Source organism: Elgaria multicarinata, chromosome 3, assembly GCF_023053635.1.
Source record: "Elgaria multicarinata webbii isolate HBS135686 ecotype San Diego chromosome 3, rElgMul1.1.pri, whole genome shotgun sequence".
Classification (NCBI taxonomy): Eukaryota; Metazoa; Chordata; class Lepidosauria; order Squamata; family Anguidae; genus Elgaria; species Elgaria multicarinata.
Window position 1 is genome coordinate 43,456,648 of NC_086173.1, and position 23,617 is coordinate 43,480,264.

At 42.0% G+C, this 23,617-nt stretch overlaps 1 protein-coding gene across 4 annotated transcripts in view; it reads right to left on the reverse strand.

Moving 5' to 3' along the window:
- The window catches only part of SLC39A11 (solute carrier family 39 member 11), a 451,624-nt gene that overhangs the window by 195,745 nt on the left and 232,262 nt on the right, over positions 1–23,617 (reverse strand). For all 4 annotated transcript variants that reach the window (XR_010025183.1, XM_063120074.1, XM_063120075.1 and 1 more), the window contains one exon: positions 16,434–16,503. Coding sequence is in view for 3 of the 4 variants with exons in the window: in XM_063120074.1 (XP_062976144.1) it covers positions 16,434–16,503 (70 nt within the window). In the remaining variant the exon portion in view is untranslated. The remainder of the gene's footprint in view (positions 1–16,433; positions 16,504–23,617) is intronic.

Consider the following 23,617-nt stretch of genomic DNA (forward strand, 5'->3'; position numbering starts at 1 on the left):
GTAACACATGAGGGGATTTTGCGTGAGTGGCAGCAGTGACGATGAAGCCTCTGGCAGTGGTTGGCTCAAGTGCTTGTCTATCAAACAGGGACTAGACAGTCAGAAGAACTGGCTGCCAATGGCTAATTGCTTCTGTTCCTAATGGGTTGATGATGCTTCATTCTCAAAGCTCCATCACACTTGAGAAAAAACGCTGGCTACCATGGCTTCCCCACTCCTGGTTTCGTCGCTCAGTTACTTACTTCCTGTTTGAAAACAGGAAGTAAACAATGAGTACGAGGCCCATTGAGTCGGGCATTGTAGTCACGCTGCTTCTCCCACATACAGCAGGAGAGAGCAGCAACCGGACTTTTCCTGGTTTTTCTTGTGGCACAAGGAAGGCCAGAAGGGGTGGAAGGCGTGCGAGAGGCAGACAACGTGATGTGAGGGACTAGGTGGGGAAATGCCATGGGGAAAGGGTCAGGCCTGCATGCTATGGTCCCAATATGACTTCTCTTACAGCTGTTATGTCTAAACAAGTAGCAAGAACAGGAGAAGCAATAACATCTGTAACATAGAAAAGCTATCATCAACATAAATGTTGGGATCTATGGGAAATGTAGTTTCCATGGAACTCCACAGATCAGGACTGCTGGGTTTGGGGCAAAAGAAACCACACCCGTGATCCCCGAATTAAAGATACCTTGAAAGAGAGAAAGGGCAGTGTGGTGACAGTAGATGCTGGGGCATACTATATGGCCCGGGGGAGGCAACCTGGTGCCTTCCAGAAGTTTTGGGCTACAATGTCCATGATCCATGACCATGCTGCCTGGGGCTTGTGGTAGTGGGCACGAGTTGCCAGCAATGATGACATTGGCATGCAACAGAACCTAGGAATTCAATCCACTTCAAATCTATTCAGAGTTTGGATTAATTCTCTGATGTACAATGGATGTCCAACAAATCAATTCATTTACTCTGGATTATTTCCAGAGCAGACTTCAGCAGTGCCGCCTATTACTAATGTTATCTGATCACCTTCCTTTTTAATATCAAACTCAGAAGTGAGAGAACAAATTAAATTCCCGTTTGCAAGCATAATAAAAACATCTCTAAACAAGGAGCTCTAATTAAAAGACAGCGCCTCATGTTGCTTCTTTATTAGGAAGACAAAAGACGATCAATCAAGTCTGGAAACTGTGAAGGAGAAATTCAACAAGGGGATGAATGCAGAGAAAGAATCTGAACACTTGGTGGCAGCAGAGAAACATCAAAGAAACAGAGATAACATTAGACGTGTTGCACACCAAAACCTTTATAGATGAAGAGAGGAAGGGCACCCAACCTAGCAGTAAACTCTCACAAGTTCTAAGTCAGCCTTCCCCACTGGTGCTTTCAGATGTTTTGGACTACAAATCCCATCATACCCATCTAGTCTGAACAAAGACAACGTTAATTGGGGTGGATGGGAAATGTAGGCCATAGCTAGATGGGGCGATATCCCGGAGCGATCCCTGGAATCGTCCCTGTGTGTCCACATGATGCACAGGGGATCCCGGGAGCAGCGAGGGATGATCCCTCCCTTTCCCCTGGATATCGCCCTACCCTTTCAGCCTGCTTTTTCCATGGTCTCGGGATGATCCCGAGACCATGGAACATGTGGGCGAGTGTCGTGGTTTGTCCCAGCTCCTCACGGTTACTCGCGAGGAGCTGGGAACCGCGCACGGGGCGCAGAGCTCCTCAGGAGCTCTGCACCCATCGGAGGTGAGGGGAGTGGGAAAAATTGTTAAAAATAAAAAAAACCTCACCTTTTGCACATGAGCACTTGTCTGATTTAAGAAAAAAAAATGGCAGCCGCAAGGTTCTGTTCTTCCGAGGCCACCACGCGCCACACGATAAAAACATGCCGAGATCCTCACCCCTCCATCATACTAGACCCGTAGGTCTAGCTGAGGCCGTAGTCCAACATATTTGGAAGGCACCAGGCTGGGGAGGCTGGACTAAGTTGATGATCCCCAACTAAAGTTGCTCTTTGTGCATTTTTTTAAAAAACCCAAAAAAACCAAGGGAGCCTTGAAAGAACACATTGACCAGGTCTGCATGATCATGGTGGCTTTCTTTTCTCTCCTTGTGCCCACCAGTCGCAAGTAGCCTAATTAAGGGATGCTGGAGGAATTCAAGATAGACTAAAATGAGTTCATAATTCTAATAATCCGACCTGAGGAATCCACTAAGGACCAGTCTTCCCCACTTTTGTGGGTGTGGTTTTTTTTTTTTTTTTACTGTCCTGAAATTTAGGCAAATTTATTTGCAGGTAAATGTGCAAATTTCTGTTGAGACATATGCTATGCTGGAAAATATACACAGTGAAAAGTTGAATGGAATGGGGGACAATATGCTAAATGTTACATACTAACATAAATTATGTAAATAGTTGTGAACTTTCTTATGGAATTATTCATGTAATTTTCCACATAACGGAGGGGGGGGGGGGAGCGAATCCATCTGTGAAAGGATGCCAAAGCAAATAACATCACACAATCCACAATTTCATAAAATCCAGACATCCCTAGCCTAATTAGCCTAATTACCCTTTCCAAACATGGGTTGCTGTGATGTCTGAACTAGGCATCACCCTGAAACTCATGGCTTGTTCTAGGGTATCAGGATGGTTTGTATTCCTCGCCAGGTTCAATTACCCTCTCCGGGTACGGGTTGTCATGATAACCAGGCAACTTGTGACCAGCATGCATGGGGAGGGAAAATAAGCCACTGTGACTTATTTTCTCTTTGTGATCGTGCAAACCTGCCCAATGGAAACGTTAGAAATGAAGAGAGACCACAAATGTCCCAAACAGGACAGTCCTATGGGCTTTTATAGTGTTTGCTGTTATTCCTGCGCATTTCAGTCTCTCAGGAGCAGGAACTATTTTTTATTGGCTGTTATTTTCCCTTCACCAGTTTATCCTGAGCACTGAACTGTGTCATTAAGTAGCCAACAAATCAGAATCCTTTACAGTCTTGGTCACAAAAATGCTCTAAAAGCACTAGGCCCTGCATTTGGAAATCAACCTTGCACTGACCCATGTCACTGGATCTGGCCGTAGACCGTCAACATAAACCACCTGCAGCTGCTTCTGTAGCCAAGGCAGCTCCATTAGCAAGAAGCTCCACCAATTATTCTCATCAGAAACATTTGGCAAAAATCAAGAGAACAACAGATATTAAGGGGTCAGGGAAGAACAGAACGACAAAAAGCTAACAGTGCATAGAGATAGTTGGGTTTAAAGATGCCACCCAGGAGTCATACGTAGAAGGGTGCTTTGCTCAAAACAAATGAACAATATGAAGGACAGAACAGAAATTAGAATTTGTGAGTCAAGAACAGGAAGGGCAATATAGGTTCCCCAAACATAGGGGAAAGATAGTTGTATTGGTCAATAAGAAAAGACAAATCCAGAATCCACAGTTGGACAATATCTTCATTAGGACCAACCCAAATCCTACAAAAATCTGCAAGCTTTTCTGTTCTACAGAACTGTTCATCAGGCTAGATGGCACAAAAAGCAGGGGGTGGGGAGAAACAGAAAAGTCCCCCCAAAACGGCCAGATGTGGTGGCCATGAGGTCTGCAGGTTAGACCCAGTCTCAAAATGGAGATTGCAGATTGAATGAGTGATAGTTGGGAGAGAGAAGCAGCAACATTTGATCTCCATTTCTGAAAACACAAAGACAGCTGTAACTGTAATCTTCCCTTTGCCTTGGGAGAAATACACAGGTTCCTGAGCCAGCATAGAATAGAAGGGCAGAGAAACATGACAGGTCTTACATTAGCAAAGCTGGAGATGCTAGTGGTGCACTAGATTAAAAAAAAAAGTTTAAAAAAAGTCAATTGAGATCTAATGGTGAGCTTGCACATTTATGTGGAATGGTTGGTCCTAATAAAGGTATTGCCCAACTGTGGGTTTTGGATTTCTTTCTCATGGACTATCCATGCTTTTAAAATGTGGTTTGGAAAATACTATATTTAGCCATTCAGGAGAGAATCTACCACTGGAAGGAGATTTTCTACCACCTGAAGAGGGACTTTGAACTGAGGATTCCATCACCTTCAACTATTAGGTCATACTTGCAATTTGGCCTCAATTTACTTTGTCTATTGACTGCTGGAACAACAAGCTCGCTGTAAGATTAATGAGCCTGCTGTGAGTCTCTAGTCCTGTCCTGGAACTGTCTTAGCTGGAACTTATTCTTCTCCCTCTGTAGCTTCCATAGATCAAGAGAACTTAGGTAAAGTCTCCTACAAGGTTCTTTTTTTATTCATAGCAGTTCAAACATCAGCTTGGGTCTTTTCCTCTCAATCTACCTTGTAAGATGCACAGGCTAGGTGGTCTTAGGGGACGTGGACAAACTCATATGTGCCTTTTCACTCACAAGCCTTTAATGACCCAGTATACTATCTAACGTTTAATTAAGTTGGGGAATGCTGGCTTTTCCCACTGTGCCACTCTATATCCTCTAGTCCTCTCCTCTGGATGACCAGATAAGAAAATGAGAAAATGGGGCAGGCCCATTGAATCCAAGTGAATTGACTAAAGCTGCCAGTGGACTCAATGACATTGTCGACTAACTGTGTGAAGAATACAGGGAGTGCATGCGTGGTAGGGCGGACCCTTTGATACCATGACAAGGGCCGGATCAACAGGAAAGAAAACAGGGTCCCCCAGTTCTACGCTGGCACTTTTGGTCAAATAGAAAAGATGGCTAGAATTTTGTATATTTTAGAAGATACATGTACCACCTTTCTGTCCAAAAGCATCCAAGGCAGCTCACGATAATTTAAAACCAACACTGTACCAAAATATCTAATTAATAAATTAAACAACATTTAAAGCATCAGCATTTGAAACAAAAGCACTATTAGTAACAATAGTACAAATCAACCACCCTAGGCTTGGGGAGGTCACCAGCCAAGTATGCTCAATAGGAAGCTACCCAATGATCTGGCACACAGTGAGGAAGAAAGGTGGGTGGCAAATATGGGAGACAGAACCAATAGCAGGACAGAAGCTTGGAAAGCCAGGGCTCTATAGGCCAATGCAGTGCCCATGGCTATTTCTGCCAGAGATACGGTCCTAGCTCCTGTCAAAGCGAGGTGAGGAGAGATAGCAGCGGTGAGCTGCAGCCAACACAAGAAGCATAAAAAAACCCTGAACTGAAAGTCTTTATAGGGTTCCAGTGGTATAATCTGACCTGTCCTTACTGTTCGCCAGAATTGGTTGGGGTTGTACAGGCTGAATTCCTGCTTGACAGCCTCCAAGTTCAAGGTCCAGGACACACAACCCACAGGCTCCCATGAACTAATGGGCCTCAATTCATCATTTCATTTCCAAACCATTTTTGTGGATTCCTTATATCTGTTTTCACAGAGACTCTCTAAAATTTCCAGAGCTGCTTGCCCCCAAGAGCTTAGTTCTCTTACAAGTTAATTCCCTCCACCTGCGTGCACACACACACGCACACACACACACCTCATTTCCTTTCAGGAATGAAACTGTCTGCCGTGTTCTTACCATCTGGGCAAAGTAGCAGTTTCCTGCCTGGGTAGCCTTTTCAGCATTTGGAAAACATTATAAGTGCCCTCCATCCACATTTGGGAAAGCTGAACCCAGAGTATTCTGCACTCACACAGCTGTTTAGTTTCCTTCCACTTGATCAAAACCAAACAACAATTAACAATCCTGCTAAGACAGGAGAAACACACATTAGAAAAAGCTACTATGAAATTGCATTACTATTTCCCTAAAGCAATCCACTAGAGGGCAGCTCTATCATTTCTATATCTCAAAGGGGACTCTTTGGATGATCCTTGGAGGTGATGGGAATACTTTATTGGCTTGGTCTGGCCTCTCCTCTCCATCTGCAGCAAGAGTACAAATAAGTAGGCAGTTCTTTATGCTCTTTGCTCCTGACAATCCTACAAGGAGATGACTTGGTGCAGCCTACACCACCTCTCATAACCAGTTTACTGTTTGCACTTCACGATGACTTTTCGGTTATAATCAAATTATGGTACAAACATTCCTCTCTCTCTCTCTGTCTCTCTCGCTCTCTCTCACACACATACACACACACACTCAGGTGTTCTATGTCTGAGTAAACACATGAGAAGAGAGAGTGCACTATTCAGCTCCCTGTTCACATGTTTCCACCACCCTCTTCTTGTAAAGGATGACTTTCTAAAGAGGGGGCGTAGCTCAGTGTGACAGAGCACATGCTTGGCATGCAGAAGATTCCAGGTTCAATCCCCGGCTTCTCCAGATAGGACAAGGAAAGAATCCTACCGAAACCCTAGAGAGCTGCTGCCAGTCAGTGTTGACAATACTGTCCTAGATAGGCCAACAGTCTGACTCAGTATAAGGCAGCTTCCTATGTTCCTGTGTAAGAGGAAAGCCTCCTATATCTGTGGAGAATCTCCATGTGATTTTGAACACTGATTTTCCACTGATTCAATAGAAAGAATTGTGATTTAAACCTGGGAGACCTAAACTTAAATCTGTGCTTGGTGTACATTTGTTTGTGTCCTTGGTTGGGCCATGTCATTATCAGCTCCCCAACTGTGAAATGGAAAGAAACACAGGGATTGTTAATCATTCACATTATTTGATGCCATGTATTATTAACAACAGTACAGTAATCTGTAATGCATTCAGGAATCCAATCAACTCAGACAGTAAATTCAAAGCTCAAAACACAACCCCCTAGTGATTTTTAAAATTGGCTGAGATGATGATGATGATGATGATGATGATGATGATGATGAACCATAGTATACTAAGTTAAAAATATTTCAAATCTGCACTGGGCTATATAATTAATTACCCTCTCCCAAAGCATTGCAGGAAAACCACAGAAAATTCTCCTGACTACTTTGGATATCTCTGTATGACGTTGTCCCATTTTTTCTAATCCTCAGATCAATGGCACGAGAACATCCTAAAGGCTGTTCTTTTGTAAAATGCTTCCAGATACAAGATTTAAGAAGGTATTAAAACTAAAGTTAAAATTCCAGAGTATGTTTTTATTAATGACACTCCCCTTAACCTATTTTTATGAGAAGACAGCGTTCTTCCATTCTCCCTATCGCAGCTCATTTCAGAACCAATGAATGTTTAATTAAGATAAAGTATTGCACTCTCCTCCTTTCCGAGGGGGGGGAGAGAGAGAAAGAGATTCAGAAATGTTAGAGGAAAATAAAGTGCTCCTCTGGTATTCAAATGCAGACGCAGCTGAAGGAGGGAAAAGAGGATTGATATGTGTTTTACTCCATCTATTCACTGCTATTAATGAACAAGTTATATTCCTATAGAAAATACACCTTGTGCTGAATACATATAATCAACTGCGCTACCCTAGATTAGGTTCATGAATTTTTCAGGTACTAGGTCATTAAAATACTAGGACCCTCACACTAAATCCCTGCTCAAACAGCATTGTTATCGATTTGAAAGCATTTCTCCTAGTCTATTTAGGCCAAGTTCCTGTTAACAAAACCTAAATTACCTCCTTTTTGAAGTCTAGAATATTTCTTTATTCCTATGTTGAACTCAGGTGAGGTATTGATAAGTTCTAGTAATAAGCTGTTAAACTGGCAGGTCTTTGGCTGCGAAATCTGTGAAGAAATCCTCTAAACAAACACACACACACACACACCCCACACAGATTAGAATGTCTGGCTACATCTAGGGTTAGTATCTCACCTGCCCACCCTTTAAACTAGGTGGCTGCCTCCAATCTATTTTTGTGGATTATTCACTAAAGTTTTGTGCATTACCCACTAAACATAGTAGCCTTAGAAATGGGCAAGATCTAAGTAGGTCTGCATTGCACAAAACACATCACTGAGAACTAGGACATATCTTTGAATCTTTAAAGCATACATATACACATTTTAAATTGCTACATCATTCTCATATGCTAAATACTGAATGATATTTGACTCCAAGAAGACAGGGCAACTTGTCTGCACTTGCCTTGCCAAATTAAGATTAGTTCTGCTTCTGCCAACCACTTATTGAACCATTTAAGGGCAGATCGCTTACCTTGCTATTCTCTCTCATGAAGCACCCAGACTGGCTTGTGATATCATATGCACGTTTCTAATTCTGCATATATACCGCCCAGAGAGCTCTGGCTATGGGGGCGGTATATAAGTGTAATAAATAAATAAATAAATAAATAAATAAATATTCAAACTATGCCCACAGCTGTGACGGATGGCAGATATCAGCGCACCCCTTTGGCCCTCCGTCTGTGTATTTGTGGGGCCCCAGAAATTGAGGATCTGCCTCATTATTTGCTCTTCTGTTTCTTTATACTCTGAACCAAGAACCAATTTTTTGGAATCTATTCTACATCAACTACACTTTAATACCACTTCAGAAAAGATTTTCTATCTCCTGTCTGACACTGACTCTAGGGTAACGCACAAAGTATCTCTTTTTGCCCCGGCAGCAATGAAAATTCGGGCAAGATTTATTACTGAGATTGCAGTTGATTGTGCTGGAGATGCTCTTATTTAACTACAAGTTTTATATTCAAATTATGTTTTTAATTGTACTGAATTTTATTCTTTTATTATGTATGATCTGTTTGTCATTATATGTAGTATTTTTATATTGTTGTTTCTCCATAATGTATATATTCTGTATGCTAATGGCCTAAGCATTAATAAATTATTACTAAAAAATAAATAAATAAATAATTTTCAAAAACAAAGAAAAAAGAACACACACATATTTGCTAAAGGCTCAAGAACCAGCAATGTATTGGCTAGAGCTTCTGGTAGCAAGGGGAACTGGGGCTTCTCTGATTAACACAGTCTCCTGTTTTGCCGTGCCTTGAGTTTCCTTTGTTGTTCCCCCTGCTTCCTTGATATCCTGCCGCTAATCGCACTTAAAAAACACACCCCATATTTCAAGACGTCTAACTTTGGGATCACAATAAATTAAGCAAGATTACACCCATCTGGCACAATCTATTCCAGTGATTTCCAAACTGTGTGCCAGGACACAAAATTGTGCTGCTGCTCCTGCATGAGAAGCTGAAGAGCGCTTTGAAAAATTAAGCCACCATGTCGGATGCCCATTGGAGCGGGCAGACTCCAAGCAGTGCCAATATATAATTTGCCAATATATAATTCATACCTTCCTCAGGGAGGGAGTAAAATCCAGTCTGGGATTCGCCTGCACAGCCTACAATACAGGCAGCAGGTGAGCAAGGGATCCCAGAAGCACCACCATTATTCAGGAAACACAGTTCCACTCTTGAGCAGCTGGGCAAAGGGAAGGCCAAAACACGGAAGGCAAATATTGACACAGTTGCCAAGATGTTTTTCATAATGCTGTGTGTGCTGACTAAAACGATGTAAGTTCTTTCTCCTTTGCTTTTTCTCTTCGGTAAACCTCTTGGCTTTAGTTGTCAACATGCCCACTCCTAATTCTTCTACAATTGGCTAGTACCCTAAAAAATAAACCAACCCCTTGGACTTTCTTGGGCAATAACAAATACATCACCTTCAAAGTCGTGGTGCTGTTTTATTAGATTTGTTCTAATCAACCTCAATCAAGGTCTCAATGTGCTAGATGGCAAGAGCAGCCCAACAGCAACAGAAGGTAGCTGACAGGTCATGCTGGTTTCAGATGACAGACAACTGGGACAGGATCATAAACCACCACCCCACGCCCCGGATTAGTCTCCCATTTTAAAGAAAGGAGCATTGCTATCTCTGACATTTTCAATCAGGGAACCCTCTTTTGTTATCTCATTCCTGGTTATACCTTCCTATGAGCCTTTTATCTGAAAGGCCATTGACCAACAAAAGATGGTACTTCTTTTCTCCCTCAGGGAACACACTTGATGGAAGCCCCAACTCTGCCCACTTCACATTTTATCTTGAGTAACTCAAATCTACCAGAAGCAAGGCCTTGATCCACAAGGCTCCTATACAAATTCCCTCAGAGGCTTTGGAGGGAAAAGCAGTCTGTTCTATGGTGTTTTAATGACTTTTAGATATAGAACTGCTTACAAGGCCATTTTACCAAAGGAATATGCTATGATATTCCAGGCCAGGCAAGCATATGACAATAGCCAAGAGGTGAGGGAGGGAGATCCAGGGGTACTGGTTTCCCCAAGGCCTCATTTTATTTGGTGTCACCTCCAAATCATTCTCTTTACACTGCAAGGCGCTTCATGGAATTGGTGGAAGAAGATTCTAGAAAGTCCTATGGTGGTTAAGATGAGAGCCAGCTGTAGAAATGGGCTGTTGAATGACACAGGGAGGTTACAGTAAAACAACAATGACAACAACAACAACATATTAAATGGGGATGTTTCATAGTGAAGGACAACCGAATTTGGTAATAAGGACTCATTATTAGCATATACTTTGCAGTGAAAATGAGAGAGGGAGGGAGGGAGGGAGAGGGTTGGGGAGAAGATTTATCAGCAATATTCCAGAACTAGTGAGTTGATTCATATTTGCTCTGGGCCCCCATAAATCATTACAGTGGCAGTCAGTTGGGATTTGACATTCCACCATGCAAATGATGGAGTGCCTTCAAAATGGCATTAAGAGGAGAAACCATGGACCTCTTCAATTGGAACTGTCCTAGAGCAATAAGCTTCCTAGTAGAATCATACATATGCTTGCAACCACTATAGAAAGTTCTTCCACACCTGAATGATTATGCATCAGTTACTCCTGCTTGTGACAGGCTGGATACTGGTAAGCTTCAAATAAAAATGAGCCCTATTTTACATTATTAGTAAAATATGTCTATACAAATTTTCTTACAGGATAGTACTCAAAGCATTGTATAACAACCTGAAAACAATGTACAAACTAAGCACACACACACACACACACACTAAATGCTCAGAGCAAAACATCCACAAATACATTTTTCATTTCTCAGTCCAGAAAAGATAGTTAAAACTTGCTGAAACAAACAGGTGATCACTTCCTGGCTAAAATAACAGAAAGAGATAGCCAGCAAGAAGGCCTTCGTTGATCTAAGCTCCTGAAAGATTCAGATATTTATGGCTCAGAAAGTTAAAAGAAGCACCTTGAACTGGGAAGTTAGTACATATGAGCCACAGTCTTCTTTACTAGGTGCAGCTCCCGAACCGTCTTCAAGGGCAACCCTACACAAAGCATGTTGCAATAATCTAAATAGGTTATCAAAGTGTGGATGATGGTAGCAAGGTCTGTACCAAAGAGAAAGGGGCATAGCTACTATAGCAGAAGTAGCTGCGGCCACTACGTCAGGATCAAGTAACAAAGTTGTGTCCAGGAGCACACAAAGGCTATGAACCTGACCCTTTCAGGGAATATGGCCTGTATCTGGGACAGGAAACCCCATGTTTTTCAAGTCACATAGTCCTCCAGCCATCAGGACTTCAGTCTTTATCTGGATTCGCCCTCAACATATCACAGTTGAACTCCCTACCCTGCTCTCTGGAGATCTTTACAATACTCTCCAGAATCCTGAAGTTTGCCACTGTGTGAAGGCAGAAGTCACAACATACAAACACAGTGAGAAGAAATCAGTCATTAGCAGTCTCCACAGTAATATACACCTCAGTAATTGGATCAAAAATATTCATCCTTGGCCACCCGAGAGCTCAAGAGTCTTCTGTATGCTGAACCAATCTTTCCCTTCTGAATTTCTGGCCCGGGAGAGCAGACTGGCAATTTGTTATTCAGATTTGGGTCAGATTTTTTAAAATATCAGAGGCATCTGCTTGGAGATTAAGATCCTAGGGGAAGCAATTGTATGGAATTAATGCTAAGAACGGAATGGTGCCTTAACTCTTTCAGCCTCATGGGACAGCTTTATTCAAATGCAACTCTTTCACAGTACATAGCACACTGTTGGAATGAAGAAAATATTAAGTACCATAAGAGTATGGGGTGCCACACTTTGAAGTGACTTCTTGCAATGAAGTCGGAGTTCTATTTGAATCATCTGGCAACTGTAGGTAACATAAGGAGCTACAGATATAAAAGCTTGCCTCTAGAAATCTATTGCACATTGCAGTGACCAAGGTGCACCTGAACATATGCAACTTTTGTAGCAAGCAGCACACTATTGAAGTGCACTCCCTACCTTTGAAGTGCACAAGTAAGATTTTTCTGCCAAATTGAGCTCAGGGAAAGCCAATTTTGGTTTGCACCAGACGCTGGCTATGCACAGTGCTGATTAACTGACCTTTATGACAATCTCCCTGGAGTAATGCTGTACAGACAGGAGTGTTCAATATGGAATTATGGTGTGGGAAAAGCTTCCTTCACATGCTGAATATCATTCAGTTGTTAAGAACATAGGAGCCCTACATACAACAACATCAATAACATAATCCTCCACATTTCCTTAGACACAAGGAATAGCATTTCCCCAGCTATTCCTTGAGTCTAAGCATGTTTCCAGATGAGGCTTTTATCTGCCTCATTCATGGAATGTTATGGGGGCCTAGACAATGTTGTTACCCATGATTTCCCACCACTCCTTCCTATTAGGGGGAGAGGAGGCAGAATTGCTGAACAATGCCTTCTGACTGACAGTTCAAGGAATCCTGTCTGGAAGCACCCTATAGTTTATGGGTCTGCAAAGAAGTCAAACTCTCCCTCTGACATAATATATTTGCATGTTTGGAGATGTGTAATTAAGCAGGGCAGTTTTATTACTGGCCCTGAGGCTTTGGAAAGAACTCAGAGAGGAAGTATGGTTGTGTCTGTCTTTGTTAGGCTCCCAAAAGAAGTATAAGGTCCATTTATGCTTACAGACACGTGTGAGCTCAGTTAAACTCAGAGGTGCAATCACTTGGTCTGTCTGCGGTTCATACCAAATTGTCCTGGGAATTTGCTACCTGCAATTGGTTTAACATTTCGTTGCTATGGCTTTTAATCAGCTATTTCAGGTGACAGGAGAGCAGGATATAAATATTTGAAATAAGTTACTCAATCGGTAACCGATAAGAAATTCTGTCCCACGTTTTTCTTTTTCACCCTTTTACAAATGAACCTAATCAGCGGATACAAACAGCAAAGGAAATGCACGTGCCCTGCAGATATAGATGCCAATTAAGGACAGGTAGTTAAGCCATGTTAATTTTTCACTCTAAATATCACCAGAACAATCTCTCCACCTTCATGGCAGCAAACTGCACAAGTAAGTGCAGAACTACTTTTGATGTAATAGCACCTTTGAAGTCTACCTTGTCTAAACTAATCATTTAAGCTGGAAAGATCCCTGTTTGCTGTTTTAAGTTCTCTTGGGGAGAAAACAACCTGTCAATCCATCTGAAGGGCATTGCTGCCTGATTTCAAAAAACTCTGGGAGCAAGGGAGGGAAAACAAGCTATGAAGATAAAACAGTGCTAGCGTTCTCAAAGTGTAACACAAACCTCCTTTAGGATAAATGTTTGCATTAATGACAGGGGAATCAGAAGACCCAACCCAGTTTGCTTAGGACCAACAGATGCAATGATACCCTTTTCTGTTTTACTCAAGCAATACTAATACTAATAATATATTTATTTGTTACCCACCTCTCCCTCTGAATTGAGGTGGGGTACAACACAAATAAAAACACCATAAAATATATACAACTAATTCAAACGTTTAAAACCAGTGCATCATTAAAAGCAGCACGCCATTAAAAAAAGGCATCTTAAAATTCAGCTGGGCAGGCCTGCCGGAAGAGATCAGTCTTTATGGCTTTCTTAAATTCTGGAAGAATGTTCCGTTGACAAATCTCTCCCAACAAGCCATTCCACAAACTGGGAGCGGCAGAAGAAAAGGTCCTCTGGGCAGCAGTTGTCAGCCTTGTTTTTGTTGGCTGGAGTAAATTCTTCCCAGAGGACCTGAGTGTGTGTGTGTGTGTGTGTGTGTGTGTGTGTGTGTGTGTGTGGATTGTGATGGTCCAGATGTCCTCTTTTGTTCTTATGCTGGCAGATAAGCCTGGAAGACAATGGGGCTAGGCTCTGCTTATCCTACTCCCAGCAAATCAGGAGGGGATCTACACATGGTCGTGAAGGCGCTTACGTGCGCCTGCAGTGCGCCCCGAAACTCATTGTGTAGATCCTGCCTAGGGTATCTTCTTTAAGACATTATACCTCACTTGGAAATCTGCTCCCTTTCTTTTACCTTTGAATTGCCAGTGATGAAAGATGGAGATTTCAACCATCAGCTTAGCCTGCATGTGGACTGCATGCTTTTGCTTGTTTTTGTTAGTTTGGTGGCTCTTTTATTTCTCTTGGTTTAATGAAGTATTGCAATGGCAAGATCTGAGCATCTCCAACAGAGCTGTGGGTGTTTTAAGTTCACAGAACTGAGGTCCCAACCATAGCAGCTTTTTAACTCAAAGGTGGTCTATGAAATCTGTAAGAATGTGAGCATCCAAAAAACCATACAGTAAATGCATTGTTTTAATTATTATTATTATTTATTTATATAGCACCATCGATGTAACTTGTAACAATGTAACTTGTTCCATTCGGCATACCAACAGTAAATGCATTATTTTCCCTCATCCCATAAGTGGTAACCACTAAAAGAGATACATCATATCTCCCATGCTTAGTAAGTCAGAGCTACAGAAATAGACACTCAAGAGGAGAAGAGTCTTTTGACCCACAAGCACAATTAAGAAATAAAACAGGACATGAGAAAAGGGAATAAAACTGAAAGAAAGAGAAGGAGAAACAACACACACACATATGAATCCAGGGGAAGATCTCATGAGCAGAATATCGTGAGATCCTCCCCACTCCCTCCCGGAAGGCCGGGAGGTGTAGAAAGGGCCCAAGTCAATCCCTGCCCCATGCCAACCTTCAACACTACATAATGTGCCAGTGCCACACAGGTCTAAGAACCTCCACGCCCAATTCCAAAACCTTTTCCCCATAGTCAGTTCTTCACTTTGCACATCAGCACTGGGAACATATCACTCCTGTACTAATTGTATTATATTGTATTTTATATTATGGTTTTATACTGGTGTTTTATACTTTGAATGGTTTTAATTTTTGTGAATCTCCCAGAGAGCTCCAGCTATGGGGCGGTATAGAAATGCAATAAATAAATAAATAATAAAATGTACAACTAAAATGAAATCTGAAGGGAAGAGTCTTTATATGCACCCCTCTGCCTTTTTTCCTTTCCACATTTTTTTTTAATACAACAAAGATTTCTGGTGTGAAAACTTCAGTCCAGATTAAATTGTTTACTACCTCTTCTCAATCCATCTCTTTGCCCACAATCCCAAGGGATACTTAAAACACGCTAAAAAGTGGTGTTTTCCATTTTTTGGGGTGGGGGGAACACCTCACTTGCAAGATTTTAAATGAGACCATATTTGTATCAACATTTGATACAAAAATATGTTTTATTTACAAGCTGGACCAAGTAACAGCCTTAAAATCTAACTTTTTTTGTGCTGTGAAAGTTTTGTTCCTGGACTATTTTTCAATAGTCCCAAATGTCTGAGAACTTATCTTAAGAGGCAAACACTGCAGATTTCTGAGATTTCAGCGAGTAAACAAGTGTGCACAACTAGACCTTTTCAAGATTAGACACAGTTAGGGCTATTTATCTATATTATCTCAACACAACCTGGCATATATGACTGTGCTTCACCATTATCCTTTTATTGATAATTTCAAGCTTGATTTTGTTAGCCCAGTGTTGTGGGAGCAAGAAACTGATGTTGAAGACAGGGTTTACGCTCAGCAAACACTGACAGATGGAGACCCACAGCCATAGGAATTCTACTTCCTAGGATAGCCAGAAGCTCACCTAGAGATGCTTCCCAACACTTTTAGGAACTTGCCGGAAAAAGGAGCATAGAGAATAAGCAGCAGCGATACCACCACCCTGCTACTCCAATGGTTTTATTGCCACTTATTTCCTTTGCCTTTGATGTTTTCCATATCATTCTTGGCAGCAGCATCTAATGAGAAGAGAAGGGGCAGCAGGCAGTGAGTCTCCCCAGCCACTCTGTGGTGTTTCAGATCTGGACTCCAGGTAAATACTACGTTTATCTGGTTACTGAATTAGTTTGGCAGGCAAATGGGATCTTCAGTTGCTAACGCCATGCACTCTGCCTCTCTTGGAAGTAGTGAAAGAGCCTATGTCATTTTTACGTTCCACTTGACATGGGCCAAAACTGAGACGCTGCTTGCTGCAATGTGCAGCAGAGAAAGGAAGGCAAAACGAATGTTACGTCCCTTGAGTGTACAGCTGGCAACATCGCTGCCTCCTGCATTTATTTTCCCAAACAATCGGAGTAAGCATTAGTCTAGCTTTTCAAAACACCACAAGGAAGGGACCTTTTGTGCAAGGAAACAAAGGCATAAAGTATAGGTCTCAAAATCACACAGTGAGCAGCTTACCTGGCACTTTCAAAGGTTGCAGATGCTGACTTCCCAACAGCACCAAATCCAACACCAACAGCCAAACCCTCTGAAACAGAGAAAGAAAACAGCAGTTATTAACCCAGCAGCTGGCTTGGCAGATAGAGGGATATTCTGTTTAATCCCGCTAACATCTTAAGTGGCTTCTAAACCTACCATTTTCCTCTACTGGTATGAAACATGTATTAAGACACTCTCCATAGTCTGCAAAATGCACTGCTGTTTCGCTTGGAAGCTGCCAGATCAGAACTAGCTCCAATGACCAAATCAACTATTGCTCCCTTAAGTGGTCTAGTTGCATGCTTACAGTTCACAGAAAGGGATCATGTGATTTCACATCTGTTCCTTTTACTGCTCCATATGAATCTAGACGCATTTCCACTGCACAGTGTTCACCTAGCTACCCCTGGGCCAGTTGGACGTGGCTTGGAATGTGTGATGGGAGTGTGCATTGCGATCCAGGGCCATTCGTTGTAGTAGCAACTACTTGCACACAATAAGAGCTGGATTGGGGCCACTGTATTATGAGCAACACAAAAGAAATTCCGGAATATTTTATAGTTTGTATTTTCTGTATGTTGATATATTATAACTTTTTGAGCCTGGTTTTGAACATGTGGGTTGTTTTACCATGATTTAATTAGAATGTAAGCCTAAGCGGCAGGGCCTTGCTATTTACTGTTTTACTCTGTACAGCACCATGTACATTGATGGTGCTATATAAATAAATAAATAATAATAATAATAATACTATAGGATCCATTTGCTTGCTGTTGCTCAACATTTACTAAGGGATACCTGCTATATTAAAGCAAGCCAACTCTAAAGAACACAAGGAATACTTCTTGGTTTAGAATACCACAGTTCTACTGAACTCCAATAAGTGACAACGGCACAGTATTGGTTAAAAATCTAACTATATCAATAAAATACTTTCTTTCTTAAAAACTGTCCTGTTCTCCTCAGGCCGAACAAAGTTTCTTCCCTCCATATTTTAAGTTTTGTAATCAAAACCCTGAGTTCATAATTCAGAGCAAGTTAGAAGTTCTTCAATTGGGTTTTAAGCAGGAGTTAAATTTAATTGCAACTATACTTGTTCCACTGATTTCAATGAGACTTATATGCAACAAGAATAAAAGACAGACACAATAAAGAAAAACAAACAAAGAGACTGATCGAACCTTAAAGATTTGTTAGTCCCTTTTCAGTACAACACCACTATTTGTAGTGGCCAGCATCATAACACGACCCACAAGAGTTCAATCTTATAAAACCAGACTGATCCTACAGAGCAAGAAATAGAGTACTTGGCAATTCCTCTTATTGCACCAACTAAATTTCTTATCTGAACATGTTCAAAGCATCCCAGTAGTGTGCAAAACCATTATGTAGCAAATACATGGAGGGTGAAGGGAGCAGGTGATTGGGGCAGGACAGACTGGAATCTATTCAGGCGCCATCCAAAACAGCATTCTAGTCACTGTGAGTCTCCACTGGTTAGCAAAGGAGCAGATGGGACACTTGCCCCATAAGATACATGACATGCAGGCCTTAGCTAGACCTAAGGATTATCCCAGGCAAATGGAGGGGTCGTCCCTGCCTGCTCCCGGTATCCCCTGTGTGTCATTTGGATGTACAGGGATGATCCCGGGATATAGGCCTGGTCTAGCCATGGCCTTAGTCATAATGGTGTAAAACAGGGGTGAGGCATCTGTGGCCCTTCAGATGATGTTGGACTAGAACTTCCATCGTTCCTGATCATTGTCCATGCTGGCTGGGGCTGATAGGAGTTAAGAGTCCAACATCATCTGGAAGGCCTGGGTTCTCCAACCCTTTGTAAAGCCACCAACTCTAATGCAAATATCTCTATGTCTGCGTAGCCCAACAACACTGAATTTAAGTCCATTACTCCACATCTGGAATGTCAAAGGCATGGTGTTTTTCTTCAAACAAATTCTACAGGGGAAGATAAGAACAAAGTTTCATATTCTGTCATCCATTGAAGATGTATGTCCTGCCATTTTTTATTTATGTTTTGTCTCTACAGCCACCTAAAACTAGTCTTTGTTTGTCAGCTTCAAGGACATGGAACACAGAACTCTACATACTAGAGTGCTGAACCATGTTAACACATACGAGATGGGTATTTGCCCTGTGCCAGCTTTGTCGATTTTTTAATTATTACAGCATAAGAACTCAGCATGTCCTAATAGAAGCTCATCTAGCAGGTGCTTTTACATCTCCACAGGGTATAAATCAGAACTGCCTTAATTACAATTGCTGTAACTGTTAATAGGAAGAGGAAAGCATTTAGCCTTCAAACAGGTGCAGGAAATCTGACATCATTATGTGCTTTTGGCTTTGTCCCCAGAGAAGCATCTTGAAGCCACCCGTACGTAATTGGCTCATTCTCCACAACTCACTTCTGGGCGTCTCAATTTCCTTCTCAAACAATCAGTTACCTAAACACCCCAAAGTAGCTTCACTTCTCTCAAGCAGGAAACATTCAGAGAATAATTCCTAGTTATATAACCTTTCCCACAAATTCCAGCTGTTAAAAAAAGAAGTGCATTTGTTATAAATTGCATACAGCATCAAGCGGGGGAATGAAAATGAAGTAGAACTAGAGTCAGTCAGCATGTATCCTTAAGTACATGCTGCTGCTGTGAAACCAAGCTCACCACGTTTTGAGCAGACATACCACCTTCTTTCCTAAGACTGAGTTTGGGGGTAACCTGTTCTTTCAAGTTTGCAGCTGACTGCTTAGCCCTCGTTGGCCTGCCCTTGTGTCAATCACAATGCTTTCTCCTCCACTTCTCAGGGTATGTTTTCCAAGGGTTAAAAGCCTTGACACTGATTGAGTTTTGAATAAATAAAGCACCAAGAAAACATATGTTCAGACAAACTTGAAGGAGACTTGAGAGGAGGAAAAAACAAGGAAGAAGCAGACAGACCAGGTAGAAGAGAAGTGGGAAAAAACAATTAGCATTTGATTTAGAAGATGCAACAGGATTCAGACAAACTCCTTGTGTTAAAAGAATGCACAAAGAGGCCAAGGAGTCACATAAAGCTACACCTGTCCTCCACTGTTGATGAACCAAGTAGAAATGACTCCCACCAGCTCAGTGTTCAGCATGAGTGAGAAGTAACCCTACATACATACCAATACATATGAGTGAGCAGTTGCCCTACGGATCCTGATTGACTAAAGGTCATCCCTCGAATGGAGGACCTCTATGCACACCCGTGGTCTCAATCCCATGCCCATCTGCAGCATGTGAGGGGTGTTGACCTGAGCACCCCTTGTGTGTTGTTTGAAAAGCAATCACGGGGGGAAGTGGAGTTTATCCCACATCAGAAAAACCATACCTGTTGCTGTTGTGCCTGTATGCAGCTTCAGTTACCCCGGGACCAAATACTCGTAGAAATAGATAAATAAGCGAGCCTAGGCACTTGAGGGGGAAGATGTCAATTATCTGGTGGGAGTTCCTAGGAGCAAAACTAGGTAGCAAGCATTAAGGGAAGTCAAGTGCAAACTGCAGCTATATAAGAAACATAAACAAGGAGAAATTGAGCTCAGCAGATGGTGCAGGGTGGGAAGACTGCATGTTGAGAGAACGAGAGAGAGCACTGCAGAGTGGAAAGGGAAGCTATAACATGTACCAGGTGAATTACTGAAGTGCACATTAGGAAGGCAATAAAGAATAGAGACAGGCAGCAACAGCGTATCATGAAAATGCAAAAGGAGGCTCTGAAAGACAGGGTCAGCCAATTATCGCTGTGGAGGGAGATTTTCATTTCTGATGACATATGGGGAGGAGAAGACTGAGTGTGGATAAGGAAATTATGTTGGTGAACCACCATGAGGCTGTGTAATCAAACTTTCTAGGAAAAATATTTAGGTGGGATCTACATAAGGCCTTTAAAAAAAAAAAGGCTACAGAACTTTTATCTTCCCCCAAAACAAAGTATGTAGCTACATCATCCAACTTGGTAATGGGGGAAGCTCATGCTACTTAGAGATCTACTGTATTTCTTCGATTCTAAGACGCACTTTTTTCCCCATATAAACATCTCTAAAAACAGGGTGCGTCTTAGAATCACAGGACATTTATTATTTCTTAGAATCAAAGCTTTTTTTATGTTGGTGGTACTGAAATTAGTGTGTGTCTTACAATCGATGGCGTCTTAGAATTGAAGAAATACGGTATCACCTTAGAAGGATGAGGCTGATGCCTGTCCAAATTAGCTGGTAAATTAGCTGGCCTCATTCCTTTCTTCCATTAGTGTTGCCTCTAAGCATACTCCAGATTTCTACCCTTTGCAGTTATTCATAGGCCCATGGGATGCAATAGAACTGGGGTATAATCCCAAGGCAAAAATTTTGAGGGGGAGAGATGAGAAAAGACTAAGAGATTTGTTGGAATCAATTTCACAGCCTCTCCTCCATCTGCAGATGAGAGGTAATGATATTGACAAATCTCAGCCAGTGTCAACATTGGCCTGGAACTAGCCATGGCAAAGATCCCTTTGACGTGTGAGGTCCCTGGGCAGGTGACTGGATTGACAAGCCCCATGTCTGGCCACGGGTGAAGGAAAAGAGGTCCAAAAAAACCTTGCTCTTAACGATAATGAAAGAAGGCACAGATAGAGCTAATTTCTCTTTCTTTATTTTACTTTGTAAAGTGTTCGTGATGGTAGCTACATACAGGGAATACACACATCATAGAAAATTCCCCTGTGTCTTTATTCATCAATTTTAATCCAATGGGAAGGGCATTACTCCATCAGAGAGAAAATGATGGTTCAGCAATAGGATGATATAGGAGAATGTATAATCTCAGCCCACTTGTACTGAAATCCCTATCAATCATCTCCATGCTGCAGTTTTAAACTTGATGCCTTTCTTCTAGGAAAAAGCACTTCTTTGCAAAATGAAGTCTCGGAGCCAAACTATACATTATATGGAGTTCTATGTATCTCCTTCCACCCGTCTCCCTGCTCTATGTAACTTTCCATGAGAAAAAGAAAGATAATGCACTCTTTTTTACTACTGAAAAGGAGCCACTAAAGCATAAGAGCACAGGAGTGGTGGATGGGAAAGGGGTGCTTAACCCTTTCCAAACTGACTGTTTCTCTTTTCAGAACTTTCCCCCTACCCAGCTGCATCCCACCCCATCAGCCCCCTGCAAGTTTTTTAAAAAAGGCACCCATTATATAGTTGCTGGGAAACATGGGTGGGAGGCTGCCATTGCACCACGTCCTGCTTGTGGGTCCTTGGCTGGTTGGCCACTGTGTGAACAGAATGCTGGACTAGATGGACCCTTGGTCTGATCCAGCAGGGCTCTTCTTATGTTCCTAGCAGGGAGAAAAGCAGTTCAGGGGCAATGGTTTTGCGTGCACAGCAACATCAACATTTGGATTTTCATTGCATCTTTGCTCTGGAGATGTCCTGTGTCAAGTATTGCCAATGTAAAATCAGGATAATGTTCCTCAATGTAACACACGGTGATTAGCCTTTATACAGAAGTAGCTATTATAACTTGATCAAGGAGTAAGAACAGGTCAAGCAAATGTAGAAGTATATAAGCTTTGAAATAAACTGGAGATTGTGATTAAACCCTTAATTAGGAGAGCTATCTCCCGCCCCAACTCCCACACACTATCTTGCATAATTAAGAGAGGCACAAAATTGAATTAAGATAATCCGGTGGTGGCAAAACAACAACAACACCCCATGATCTCACTAAGCTTCTCTTCACCGGGCTGCTTTGAATATGGGGCTGCTTCCCACCAGCTGCATTATATTCCACCGTTAATTCCCTTAACTGAGAACAGAAAGAACTACTGACTGCAAATGCTCTTCAAGTAGAGACTACTCAAAACACACACAACTCCCACGTCTGCATGTAAAAATATAACAGCCTGTAGCTTCTTCACAAGAAGCCTAAAGGTTTCTGCACAGAAAATACTCATTTTCTTCACGGGTAGCATAGAAATGCACCTGTGGAGCACTTAAATGCACAGGTGTTAGCCCCCCACACTCATAAAAACGGCTTTAATACCACATGTAAAATCTTTACTTGTGATGAATTAATTAGTTGGTTATACAACATAATCATGTTCACTATAGAGAGAGAGCACATGTATGCAGTGCTTTATGGATAATGAAGACTCCACATAATAGTTTCCACTATTGGAGCCACTTCTGTGCCACTTTCTTTAAAGGAAGACTCCTGTAAAAGCTGTGTGACAGGGATACATTTCATACATGCAGCTTTCCCCATTATCACATCTCCATGCCAGGAGAACGTGCCCCTCTCAAAGTTCTGCCTCTCAAGTATCTATTAAAGGCGGAGAATCCTTATTGGGAATGGGGTGGGGAGAGGAGACTGCAATCTTTCTCTCTCTCAAGATTGCAGGCTGGTTCATAGTGTTCGCTGGTTCATAGGAAGTGAATTGCATGTATGGCAAATCATGTGATGTGCATCAACATAATTATCCTAGTGAATTATTGCATGAACTCACGCTCTTTTTTTGTCAGCAGTTGCTGGATCTGAGTGTGGCTGCCCCATCTGATGAACCACTGAACTGCAGGCAGCAGCCTTCTCAATGAAGAACCTTCTGGCAACGGACTGATTCCACCAACCCAGGCTGGCCATTGGATCCTTCTGGGCGGGAAGGAGTATCAAGAGCTTCCTTCTCTAGCTGAGCCTTATTTGAGCAACTTGGTCTTTCTTAGTTCTTCCACACTAGTGTATCCTTGGTTGTTCTTTGGTCCTGACCCTTGGTTTGTCCTCAGGTTCTGATTTGGCCCTGATTCTTGATTTACTCTTTGGCCCTGACTTGTTCTTTGGCTGTGTTACTGGCTTGTCCCACAGCTTCTAGTTCCTAGCTCCTGGCTCACTTCAGACTGCTTCCCACAGCCTAGCGCTAGCATTTTCCAGGAAAGGTTGTGTGGTCAAGGTCAGAGGCAGGACTAGGAGCTCATCCTCTACAGATTTAAATTACCGTTTTAAGGATGTTTTAAAGGTGTTTTAATCGTGCATGTATGGTATGTTTTAATCCGTATTTTATATCATGTTTTTATACTGTTTGTTTTATACTTTGAATTGTTTTAGTTTTTGTGAACTGCCCAGGGAGCTTCGGCTATTGGGCAGTAT